Source organism: Phalacrocorax carbo, chromosome 1 (assembly GCF_963921805.1).
Source record: "Phalacrocorax carbo chromosome 1, bPhaCar2.1, whole genome shotgun sequence".
In the NCBI taxonomy this organism is placed as follows: domain Eukaryota; kingdom Metazoa; phylum Chordata; class Aves; order Suliformes; family Phalacrocoracidae; genus Phalacrocorax; species Phalacrocorax carbo.
Genome location: NC_087513.1, coordinates 175174038 through 175187052, shown reverse-complemented (window position 1 = coordinate 175187052; position 13015 = coordinate 175174038). Strand labels below are relative to the sequence as shown.

The following is a 13015-nucleotide window of genomic DNA, read 5'->3' as shown; positions in this document are numbered from 1 at the left end:
ATATTCTCCTTAATTCTGTTTAGAAGAAATCTTAGAACATATTGATGTAGGTCTATAAAAAGAATATGAATGCCAAAATTGTCTCTTATTGTGGCTAGATTTTACAGAATCTAAATTAAACAGATTAATAATTTTACTTTTTCATCATAAGAGGAGCAGTATGACAGGATGCGCATATAAGTATCATTTTGGATAAATAAAGGCAAATTTAAAATATATAAAAGGAAATTGAGAATAAAAAATGAAATTGAGGATAAATTGAGGGTAAAAATGATCAAGGCACAGAAAACAAATGTCATGGATTGCAATTAATAGAAGTAATCTTTTTTTGAAGGTCAGTATATAGGTAGAATAATTATATTTCTATTGTGTATGAATACAATGTAATCAAAATGAAGTTCTGGGAATAGAATTAAAAAATCTCTAAGTTCATTAGGTATCTGTGTAGGAGAACTGAATGCTAATGTCTGTATTTAATTGCAACTACAGTTCTAGAATCTTCTTCGTTTGTTGTCAGAAGCTTATGTTTTTGTGAAGTAAAATTTTTAGAGGGGTAATGTCTCTTACTCAACAGGTGGTTATAGTTGATGAAAAATGGGCATTCTTGTCTGTGGAAGAAAGATTAATTGCAATTCAAGAGTCAACTGACCGTGGAAAACAAATATTAAAGATTTTGCAGCTGATTTCTAATTAGGACAGAGAAGCATACAAAAAGATTTCAACCAGCATACTTAGGCTTCGGAACTGAAGTTTAGTTTGTGTCAGGAAACAAAGATCTCCATGCATGGTGATGCTGCTAGAAGGAAAGATGCATCTTCAAATGAAATGTCCCAGGTAGGAGGCTGTATGTATTTTTTCATCTCAAATGGTTTCAAAGTTTTCCACTAGGAAAATTCTTTTAACTGTAACTAAATTCCTTCCCAACATTGCTAGTCACAGAGGACTGAGTTTTCTGCTTTTGGAGCATGAAATGTTTCCTAAAGGATCAGCAAGGCTTTGAAGAAGCAGCATGCTTGGTAGTCCTGTTCCTGGAGCCTGTGCCTCCCTGAACAGAAGAATTTCATATTCTATTAGTGGCCTTATGATTCTGATTCAGCTGAGCAGACAGAAAGCGTCGATGTCAAATCTACTGCCAAGGCTAAAGCTCAAAGTATCATTACTGCCAGAAATTATCAACCCTAAAGGGAAGCACAGATGACACTAGTATATTTACCATATGAACTTTATTAGATCAAATGGTCTAATGTTCCTTATTCCACTTGCATTTATTCTGAATTCCCTACTTGCAGTTATTCTCAGTCATAAGTGGAAAGTCATAAATTGGCAGCTCTAATCAGGCAAAGTTCTGTATGTACGAGCATCAGAAAGAAATAAAATTTAGTATTTTTATCCCTCTTGAAATGTTAGAGGAGGTTCTATAGATTGTTCTGGTCACAGTTCATCTGTTACATGATGCAGTGAAGGAATAGTATCAAATTTCTAGCTTTTCCAGAGCTTCCAACATGCAGAAGATCCATTAAACAATGAGATCAGAGCCCACATGCTCTAACTGAATATACAATTAAGAAAGAATTAGGAAACTGTTCTTTTGACTCCTACATTTGTAACAAAGCCCCAGTGCAGCCAAAGGATTGTTTTGTGTGTAATTAGATTAAACACACAGGCTTCCCCTTCACTAGACTCATAAGATGTGTTAATACTGGCAAGGAGGTTCAATCTGAAGTTACAACAAAAAGTAATCTTGGAGGTTTGCTTTTAGTTTTGTTTTTCTTCCCACCATAGAGCAACAGCTCAGTCATTATAAATAAAACTTTAAAATCCAGACTTTTCTACCTCTTCCCTTCAGTAAGAACCAAACTGCCTGTTTAAATGAGAAGGCCATAACTCAGTTGAAGACAAGACCTGAACAGAAAATTTTTATATTACTACTTTTCTCTTTTAAAAAACACAGTTTAAAAGTGATTAAATGTATTTTGATGTTTCTGCAGTTAAAAGTCTTGCGGCCATGAAAACTGTTCGATACTCCCTCCTGCTCCTTGCGCAGAGCTGTCCCTTGATTATCCAGTTCTCCAGGACACATTTGTGAGAACAGTACCTGAATCTACTACTCCATGCTCACATATTTACGCCTACAACCACCTGATTATTCTTTTCCTTGTTCACTGACTGTGAACAGTTTTAATGATTTTATAGGGCATAAATACTTAATCTTTCTCACTTCCAAATTCTTCAAGTTCGTGACCAACATTCACTGCATAAATCCTTGTTTTCATGAAGTTATCATTCTCGTTGTCTGATAGAAAAATAATCATTTCACAGTCAGTACAATCCTAAGCAGTGCTGATGAAGTCATGGTTGTTTGATGACTACAACACAGGCACCAGCTCTTCCAATATTTAGGGAAGCCATCTGCAGAAAAAAAGATACGAATTAACTGAACAGGAATAAGACATGTGAAAGATTGCCAAAGTCCTGTGTCAACATTATTCTAAAATGGTCAAAACTAATGGGAGTGTAAACCGCTAAAAATACGAACAACCCACAATATCCTAGTATTGTAGTTCTAAAGTTACTTATATCTGAAACCTTTCACTTGAAAGTGTGAGAACAGAAGAAAGAAGTGATTTTAGAGCTGTCATCAATTTTGTGAACTGTTGATATGCAAGGGGTTTCTAGCTGATGCTTCTACTTCAGTCCCTGAGGCAAGGTCAAGGCTACTAATACCGAAAATGTATGATTCCAGTATTCTTAAACAGGTTCAGGTGTCCTTTAGAATAAGTTTAGCAGCTTTAGACACTATTTAAGACAACACAAGGATTAATAACTTTAGGAGATTGAATCTTGCTGAGACTAACACGGCAGAGTCAGCCTATATGATATGCAATAAGAGTAATGATAATACACTGTAATTAATGGTACTGTAGATATCAAAGCAGAGGTGTTCCGAGTTTCCTAACTGTCTGTCCAAATGTAGCTATTCATGGCTTTTTATGTGGACTGGTGGATTTGGGAAAAGAATCTTTCCAAATTTAATTATTTCCTACAGAATGTCATAAAAATGCTCTCTTGTTGTTTAATTAATAGTTGATGAAAAAGATGGACTTCTGCGTTAACTTTATACCGTGTATGTCTACATTTAAGTTGCACAACAGAAGCCCCCCCTTTACAATAAAAATAATAATAATAATAAAAGTAATTTTTTACTATAATACATCTAGCATATTTTAAATGCTTATTTTAGCATAAGATCATGCTTTCAAAGTACATACTTTCCTTCACTAACTTTAAAGGGAACTTAGGGTGACTAATTCAGATGTAAACATATAAACTGGTGGAACAAATTACTCTTTCAGCAAGTCTTAAAACAGAATTAATAACAGAAACTGTTGAAATAATCCTTTGTTTCTTTTTAAGGTTTTTCTATGAATCCAAATATTTCCAAGGACTACTGTGACGTAATAAAATAAATTCCTTCTACAACCAAATCTCCAGCTCCCAGCTTCTTGCATTATGCCACTATCTCTATAATACTTATTAATTCTTACATGGTTCAACATTAGGAACATACAAAGAGTTCAACATTCCAAAATATCCATCAAACAGAAGAAAATGGAATTGGAGAATGAAATGAAAACTTGGCTCTTTACATAAAACAAATGAATTTTCATATGAATGATCTTCAGGACATGCTGGTTACCAATTAAAATTCCAGATCCATTTTGATACTTTTTGTGGCATTACTTCTGCATGAAGAAAGATGAAAAAATTTGATTTGCTACAGAAATAGGTCAGAACAAGAATTTTGTCTGAACGATAAGAAGCTAATATTTCTAAAGACTGCTTATTCTGTCTTTTCCAGTTTTCAGGATCTAGAGTCTCTCTTTTCTGTCTTCAGAGAAAGCTCCTGACATAAGAGCTGATAAAATGCTAGGACTATTTTTACAGTTATGGCAACCTCAGATACTATACTTCTTTTCAGAAAAGTAATGCTTTTATGTACAACAATCAAAATATGTTACAGAAGAAAAAAAAAAGACCTTATGATTACCTGTGTCCATTCATTAGTTTGAGGGTCATATGCTTCCATAGTGTTCAGGTATGTTTGACCATCATAGCCACCTACTGCATATAATTTGTCACCAAGGAGGCAGACACCAACAGCATCTCGAGGCATACTCAGTGGAGCCACCATTGTCCACGTATCAGTTTTGGGATCATACCTGAAGAAAGAGAAAGAAAGCTGAATGTCGAGGGAGAAGACAAGTGTCAATTCATGGTGATCTTCACTTGAAATATAGGCACTTTTTTTCTGGAAAGAAAACCATTTATCATCATATCCAAAATATTCTTCCTAACAGCAAAAAGAAAACATACAGAATTATTGTGTTCCCCGTTCAAACCTCTCAGTGCTGCTTAGGAACTTTTGCTCAGCTAACCTTTTGGAATAAACTAAGGTATTTGTGGGGTAAGGTGTCATAAAAAAAGATCTGAGAAGGACATAAGAACAATATCTGGGTGTATGTATAATTTTATGTATATATTTTTTTTTAAATAGGATATTTCTTCTAACATATTAAAAATATTTTTCCAAAATTACATTATGCTGTATTTTAATTTCTAAAATTATACTATACAATTTTTGCAGCCAGAAAACCTCACTAAGAATTCAAGGGATATGTTTAACTGCATTAGAGTCAGATTGGAAGTCCGAAGGATGGGCTAGTTGAGGATGTGAGAGCTGGGGGTAGCCTTGGCTGCAGTGACCATTAGATGGTCGAGTTCAGCATCCAGCATAGTAGAAGCAGGATGACAGATAGGATTAAAACCTTGGACTTCAAGAGAGCCAACTTTGGCCTCTTCAAAGACCTGCTTGGAGGAATCCCAAGGAAGGCGGAGTTACCAAATGCCTTCTTTGCTTCAGTCTTTACTGCTAAGGCTGTCCCTCAGGCATCTCAGCCCCCAGAGGAGGGAGACAAAATCTGGAGAAAGGAGGATGTCCTCTTGGTTGAGAAGGATTGGGTCAGAGATCACCTGTGCAAACTGGATCCTCGCAAATGCATGGGCCCCAATGGGATGCACACGAGTGCTGAGGGAGCTGGCAGATGTTCTTCCTGAGCCACTCTCCATCAGTTTTGAAAGGTCATGGAGGACAGGAGAGGTGCCTGAGCACTGGAGGAAAGCAAATGACACTCCAAACTTCAAAAAAGGCAAGGAGGAGGACCTTGTAAACCATGGCTTAGCCAGCCTCACCTCCTTCCCTGGAAAGGTGATGGAGCAGTTCACCCTGGAGGTCATCTCCAGGCATGTAGAGGAAAAGAAGGTTATCAGAAACAGTCGACCACCAAGGTAAGATCATGTCTGACCAACCTGATAGCCTTCTATGATGGTGTGACTGGCTGGGTCAATAAGGGAGAGCAGTGGATGTTGTCTATCTTGACTTCAGTAAGGCGTTCGATACTGTCTCCCATAACATCCTTATGGACAAGCTAAGGAAGTGTGGGTTAGATGAGAGGACAGTGAAGTGACTAGACAATTGACTCAACAACAGAGGTCAGAGGGTGTAATCAACAGGGCAGAGTCTGATTGGAGGCCTGTAACTAGTGGTGTTCCCCAGGGGTCTGTGCTGGGTCCAGTCCTGTTCAACGTATTCATCAATGACCTGAACAATGTGTAACCTCAGCAAGTTCACTGATGATACCAAGATGATATACTGGAAGGCTATGCTGCCATCCAATGAGACCTGGAGACCTAGGCTGAGGGGAACCTGATGAAATTCAGGGAAAGCAAGGGTAAGGTCCTACACCTGGGGAGGAACAACCCCATGCACCAGTACAGGTCGGGGGGCTGACCTGCTGGAAAGCAGCTCTGTTGAGAAGGACCTGAGAGTGCTGGTGGACAGCAAGCTGACCCTGAGCCAGCAATGTGCCCTTGTGGCCAAGAAGGCCAACAATATTCTGGGATGCATTAAAATCTGGACTGTGGCCAGCAGGTTGAGGGAGGTTATCCTCTCTCTCTACTCTGCCCTAGTGAGGCAACATCTGGAGTACTGTGTCCAGTTCTGGGCCCCCCAGTTTAAGAAGGATGCGGAACTGCTTAAGCAAGTCTAGCAGAGAGCTACCAAGATGATCAGGGGACTGGAGCATCTCCCTTATGAGGAAAGGCTGAGAGATCTGGGTTTGTTCAGCCTGGAGAAGAGAAGACTGAAGTGGGATCTCATCAATACTTATAAATATCTGAAGGGTGGGTGTCAAGAGGATGGGACCAGAGTCTTTTCAGTGGTGCCCAATGACAGGACAAGGGGCAATGGGCACAAGTTGGAACGCAGGAAGGTCCACCTCAGTATGAGAAAAAATTTATTTCCTGTGAGGGTGCCAGAGCAGTAGAACAGACTGCCCAGGGAGGTTGTGGAATCTCTTTCCCTGGAGATATTCAAAATCACCTGGACACGTTCCTGTGCCTCCTGCTCTGGGAGTTCCTGCACAAGCAGGGGGGTTAGAGAAGATGATCTCCAGAGGTCCCTTCCAACCCCTACCATTCTGTGATTCTGTGATTCTGTGACTGTCCTCCTGATATTTGCTCAAGTGAGGAGAGTAGTACTGTTTTAAGACATTAATCACCACAGAATTATTTAAACTGAAGCCAAAATGCCTTTTGTATAATGATAGTAATTTTAACATTTAGCTGATGCCATTACTTTAGTTATTCATTAACAATGTAAAAATTAGAAACCATTCCATTATATCTATTCCAGATATTTGTAAAATAGAAATGAATCGTCTTCTGATAATGTCTCTCTGTTTGTTACTAAGGATGTCTGAAGTATGAGATTGAACTAGTTACCTCATTTTTAGATGAAAAACATTACTAAAATAGAATACTGTATCACAGTATGATAGAATTAATTTAATCTGTCTTTAAGCATCTCTACTATGTAGTAGAATCACTTGATAAAAATTAAAAATAAAGAGTTTAAGGATACAAATCCTTTGACTGACTTCAGTCATTTGCTTAAGTGTAAGGTAGATCGCACTGTGGGCATGATTATTTCTCTAAAATAATTTTAATGGAACTTTATAATGGATAAAAGTCTTATTTATTTACAAGTCATCTAACTACTATATTTTATGTAAAATCAGGCATGAAACCAGTTTCGCCTACTCCTTTAAGAGACAATATTAGCTATAAGTGCATTTTTTGGGTGGAGTCAAGTTCTTTCCAAATATTTTCTCATAGTCTAAACTTTCTTAACCAGAAGTTCATAAACCTACAGAAAGTTGTATAAACATATGCTTTACAAAAAGGAAAATTCTAGGCTTTTACTACGAAGGCGGACTATAAGAGTACCTGTAATTATTTCAGCCATTCATATTTTCAGGAAGCAACCAGTAGCAATACTGTTAGAAGTTCCATGTTATATTTGAACACTGGAATATTTTTAATCTTTTTAATATAGATATTGTAACAACAATGTTACAGTGCTTTGCTTGTAACTGCCTTTTGGTTCATAAATATGACCTTCAGATTGGACAATAACAGAATTGCCTATAACCTTGATTAAATTGGTCTTGACAGCTAAATACATTTGAGGAAAAAAATTCTACTCATCCATTGGCTACTAATCCTTCTGGCTTTATTGGGACTTCTCAGAAAATAAAATGATAAAATGTTGTATTCAGCTTTTTATGTCTAAAACACCATTAAATTGGTCATGTTGTGCATTTTACTTTCTTTTTAAAATGTAATTTATTTTATTTATTCATGTTCTTTCATTTTGCTATCTTTCCTTAAGAAGTTTTGAGTTAAATATCTAGATATGTGATAAATGTAATTTATATCTTGAGAGGAAAATACTTTAAAATACTGCCTGAATATGTGGAAGGCAAATGCACATGTAACAAGCCAAAAATATTTTAATTTTGAATTGATTTTTTCAAAGACTTGGTGACTTTTTCAACAACAGCATTGTATGCCTCTAGCTGAAAGAGTTTCACAACCAGTGAAATGCACCAGTATGCATTGTATCTTCACCTGCCTAAAGGCAATAAATTTTAATAGACTTTCTGATACACTACTTTTGAATTACAAGGGCCAAGGTGAGGAGCTGCAAAAGCAGGAAAACTAAATAAAATTGACATCTTTGGACTTTTTTTTTTTTTCAATAAATGGGTAAGCTAGGGCTAAACAGAATTCTTATAACGCAATTCTGCCAACAAAATAGAACTGCACAAGAACTTGTTTTTTGTAATTGCCAGGAAAATGTTGGATATTTCTTATATCCTTTCTTCTCCTAAATACAACTGTACATTTAATCTTTATAATAACTAGGTACACCTTAGGGTGAGAAGGGTTATGATAAAAGTTCCTGAATGTGGAAAGTAATTTCAAATCAAGGTGAGACAAAGGGGAAAGACTATAGATCACGTGCTTACCTTTTTAATAGCTGTCAAGTTTGGAGTAACATTTTGAAAATAAACCTACTTTATAAAAACTGGCACAATATTCCAAAATTTTAAAATTCTTAAATAGGAAGTAGTAATTTTATCTTTAAAAAGGAATACAACATTGTAGTTTCCCAGCTTGTGAACAGCAGACAAACATAACTATTATTTTGTTTTAGAATGCTTGAATCCACAGGAAATCCTTCACAACTGTGTCAATCTTAGAAGAGTTCATACTGGGAGACCTAATTACTATTGAACTGGATGTTAACAGTAGCATCTGAAAAACACATATCTACTCTCACTAGATTTACATAATCTCAGAAATAAATTTTATACTATTATGTCTCATTTGACAGTCTTCCAAGAGAAAATTGGTATTTGAATAAAGCACATCCGATAAGGCTGTATCAGAATGACAAAATGACTGAATCAGAGACTCATTCCTGAAGAAGGTTGATGCCTTAGATATTTACAGAAAGTAAAATTTTCAGAGAGATATAAAATAACCTACTAAAATAGACCTCATTATCACTTACTAGTCTGTGGTTTCCTAAGTTATTGAGATGTTTTTATTTTTGGAAGATGATGCTTTACTTTTGAATGTAAAAATAGACACATTAGATCACATCCCAGCCACCTTATAAACTTATCAATCACAGGGAAGGCCATGAGAGCTTTTCACATGTTAGTGGAGTCTACCACTCAATTTACATCCACTCTATGCAAGCTAATAGCCTTACAAGTTCTGATTTGTTAGTTCCAACTTTTAGTCTGGAAGCTAACTGCCCATGAAGTGCATTATCCACATTTTTTGCTATCAGTGCAAAAACACCTAGATGAGGAACACTGTATAATGTCATTCAGACACCAGTACATAAAATAGATCAGGGATATGTGGTTTAGCTCATTATTATAACTCCCCTGAGAAAGACAAATGTGATGGAATGTGGTTTGTCTTCAACACCAGAGTTTCTTCTCAGAGACGGAAAAATGAAAGAAACACTCCCTTGCAAGTACCAATAAGCAGAAGTAGTTGGAAAGATTTCATACTTATTAATATTGTCATTAGTAGTCTTAATATAAATTTAATTAATTGAAAATTCTGGTTATTGCCCCTTATAAATAGAAGCCCATGAGTATAAGCGATGTAAGTACAGGCATCATGGGATTTCTCTGATGAACTTTCCATCTGTTGGAGATGAGAAGTAAAGTATTTGGCAGCCTGTGATCTTTGCTTACATAAGGTAGAGATGGGAATGAGTCTAAGACTGAGCAAAATAATATGGATAACATAAGGAGTAAGTTTTAGCTTACAATTTTTGGATTACGTATTGGGTAACTGGCAAATGCCAAGCCAGATTCAGAAGAAGAAATAACTGACATTTAATTAAAGTTTAACTGCTTCAGAAAATAAATAGACAAATGTCTCCCAGGTCCTAACTTTACTTGTATTGTAAAATAAACCAACTATTCAAACATATCTACTTTAACCTTTGCACCCTGTACATGTTCAGAGACTGTATTTTTCCTTATTCTATTTTAAAGCATACAGAAACAGAAAAGTCAAACCTTCATGAAACGTTTGAAGAGTACCTTCAAATTGAATGCTATAATCTTTCCAGCTGTGCCCTACTGCCCTACTAGATATTCTTGAATTTGCGGAATATCCACTTGCAAAATTCAGACTACTGTAAATACAGTGTGTAAGGCTTATATCAACACATCAGGAAGTGGCAGTGTTGCTAAAGGAAGCAATGTCATGCACTGTAAATATCCATCACTTAAGCCGTTTTGTATTTCATCTGCGCTCAGCTATGTTTGTAGAGTTACAAAATACTTCTAAACACAATTTGGTGTTATAGAATTATTTCAAGGCTGAATTTTTATCTCTGCAAAGTTTAGTTTATAACTCTGCAATGTGTAATATCATGCCATAAAAACAAAGATTTCTTAAATGAGATGTGAAAAGAGTGGAGTTTTGGGTCCATGATAATAGATAATAGTATTGTGAAAAAAGGGGAAAGAAAATAACCTTCAGAGAGGTTGTCTTCTATAAACCTTTATGGAATTTTTCAAGTAAGTAAGTTGGTATTTTGGGGGGTAAAAACATCTGTTTAATTTTACCATCATTTAGCTAAGAAAATGATGCTAGTGGACATCATTTTGTGCTCAAAAAAATGCATGTATAAATTGGATACCTTTCTACATAGTCCAGCAATCGGGAACAATGGTTAGAAGCAGGAGCATCATGGCCTCCAACTGCATAAAGAAAGCCATCACACGTAGCCACTCCTACACCTCCTCTTCTCTTACACATAGGAGCACACATATTCCATTTATTTGTGTGAGGATCATAATATTCCATTGAACTCAAACACGAACTTCCATCCCGACCTCCAACTGAATATAACCTAAGAAAGTCCACACAAATAAAATTGTTAATAAAACAAGAGTTCAGAACTGTAGAAATAAAAACAAAGAGCATCTGAGTGTTTTATCTGACATCAGTAAACAGGAAAAAGAAAAAAATATAAACTCTCAAAATCATATGAATTTCATATGGTCAGCAAATATAGATGACTTTAATATTATTACCAAATTCACATATTAAGTGCTTTGTCCATCTGAATAGAAAGGAAGAGATTTTCTTTCTGGTACTGGATATTTTAATTCTTTGATTACATCATATGCTGCCAAGAGAGCCATAAGTGACATGCAGATTTGTCTCTGTAGATTTATAAATCATGTAAGCAGGGTTGCTGCCTAACTGCTCACACATGTGAGGTGGAAGTGGAAGTGCTAACTTATAATTGGTAATCCAGACAAACAAGAAGTATGTAATCCAATTATTATAGTTTCTCTGTGTTTTTATCATGCAGCAAAGTAGTGGGAATTATTCTGACAACTGCTGCCCTGTAATTTAATATTTTATCTTGTATAATTATTTAATACTGAATAGATTCACAGGCTTCTAATTCTCCCTTCTTGCAAAAAAAAAAAAAAAAAAGAAAGAAAAGAAGTACTGCATAAGCTGTGTATGCTAAAGTACAAACCATATAGAAAACTGTAGTCAGTCTTTGATCTAGTATTCAGCCTATTGCACATACAAAACTGTCAATGGGAGGCTCATGTCTGGAATGAATTATACACTTATAATATAGTAAAGATCAAATATGCAGTGCATTGCAGAAAAGAATATTGCGTTATGTTTTAAACATGGATTTTTAAAAAGTGCAACCTTAGTTTCAAGGATCTTGGTTATACTGAAGAAAGTCTTGCTCATACTAACATTAATGTATACTCAGCAAGTAAGAAAATGATACCCCCAGGCACTGTATGTTGATTTTCTTCGTCAGACTATATTATGAGGATTGAGTTCTGTAGGGAAGTCATAGAAAACTTCTGAAAATATTTTAAATTCAAAACGCAAAAATGTGGTTTAAGAAAAAATATGTTGTGTTTGTAACTATCTGCAGGCAAGAAACTTGTTTCCTTCCTCCTTTTATAATGGTTCCCAGGAGGAAACAGTTCTGATTGTTCTTTTCTACTATTACCGTGCCACATTCATTTCTTATATGAATCCTTTTGGCGTCTGTTGCCTTTTCTACAGTGCCTGGGAATTAACTAATAGAAACACAGGCTATTTTAAAGTCCAACCACTGAACAATTTAGGATGCAAAAGCTGTCTGTGTGAAGCAATTATTCATTTGGAAGCTTTTACTGTCCTAAGCGCTCCACGAATTCAGAGCTACTTAAATGTGCATTTACCATTACATTTAATTGGCATGGATGCTAATGAATAAGGAAGTACCATGCTACCACTAAATATGTCACTGAAGCCATAGAATATTCTGGTACTGCCTGACAGATATACTTGTGCTCTGACAAAAGTAGCCAGGAGAATTCATACTCCCTCTAAGAAAGATGTTAAAGCAAATAAAACTCTTTTTTGCAACTGTATCTGTGGATCCAGCCCTAAGACATCTACTTTTCTATACGATTATCAGATATCTACAGGTGGGGTCCAATTTGAGATTAAGATACCTACATGTAAGTGTTAATTTGCAGGTGTATACAGTGTCTAAATTGCTGTTATGCTCAGGGTAGTCAGCCAAGCCTAAAGAACAATTTGGTTCACCAGCCACAATCATACTGTTTTTCTTCAGCAGAAAATAAGGACTGCAGAACAGCACTAAAAAAAAATTTAAACATGTGATCAAATACATTTACATTAATGTAAATGTAAATATAAGCATTTACATGTAGGTGTCTGCAGGGATGTTATCTTTATTTTCAAAGATGGGACTTCATTCAGCTTCCCACAGATAGCGATTAAATGTTATTTGTGACATCCAGGGTACAGTGACATTCCCTGCAGACTGGCAGATATGACAAAGACTACACAGGAGAAACATGCATGATTGCTGGAGGTCACGTAGGCTATCCTGAGGGAATTCAAATAGCAGTGGGCAATTACATGTAGGTAAGTGAATTGATCCCTTAAAATGAAGACCATGGTAAACAAGAGGGGAAGACCAAGAAGGAAAAAAAAAACATCCAGTACTGAGTACTTT

The 13015-nt window shown here is 36.0% G+C and overlaps 1 protein-coding gene across 1 annotated transcript in view; it reads right to left on the bottom strand.

Moving 5' to 3' along the window:
- Positions 1 to 286: 286 nt before the first annotated feature.
- The window catches only part of KLHL1 (kelch like family member 1), a 254532-nt gene continuing 241803 nt past the window's right edge, over positions 287 to 13015 (bottom strand). Inside the window, exons 9-11 of the mRNA XM_064440768.1 lie at positions 10640 to 10852; positions 4049 to 4220; positions 287 to 2409 (exon numbers count right to left, since the gene is read on the bottom strand). Of these exons, the coding sequence (XP_064296838.1) occupies positions 2350 to 2409; positions 4049 to 4220; positions 10640 to 10852 (445 nt within the window). The 3' untranslated portion in view covers positions 287 to 2349. The remainder of the gene's footprint in view (positions 2410 to 4048; positions 4221 to 10639; positions 10853 to 13015) is intronic.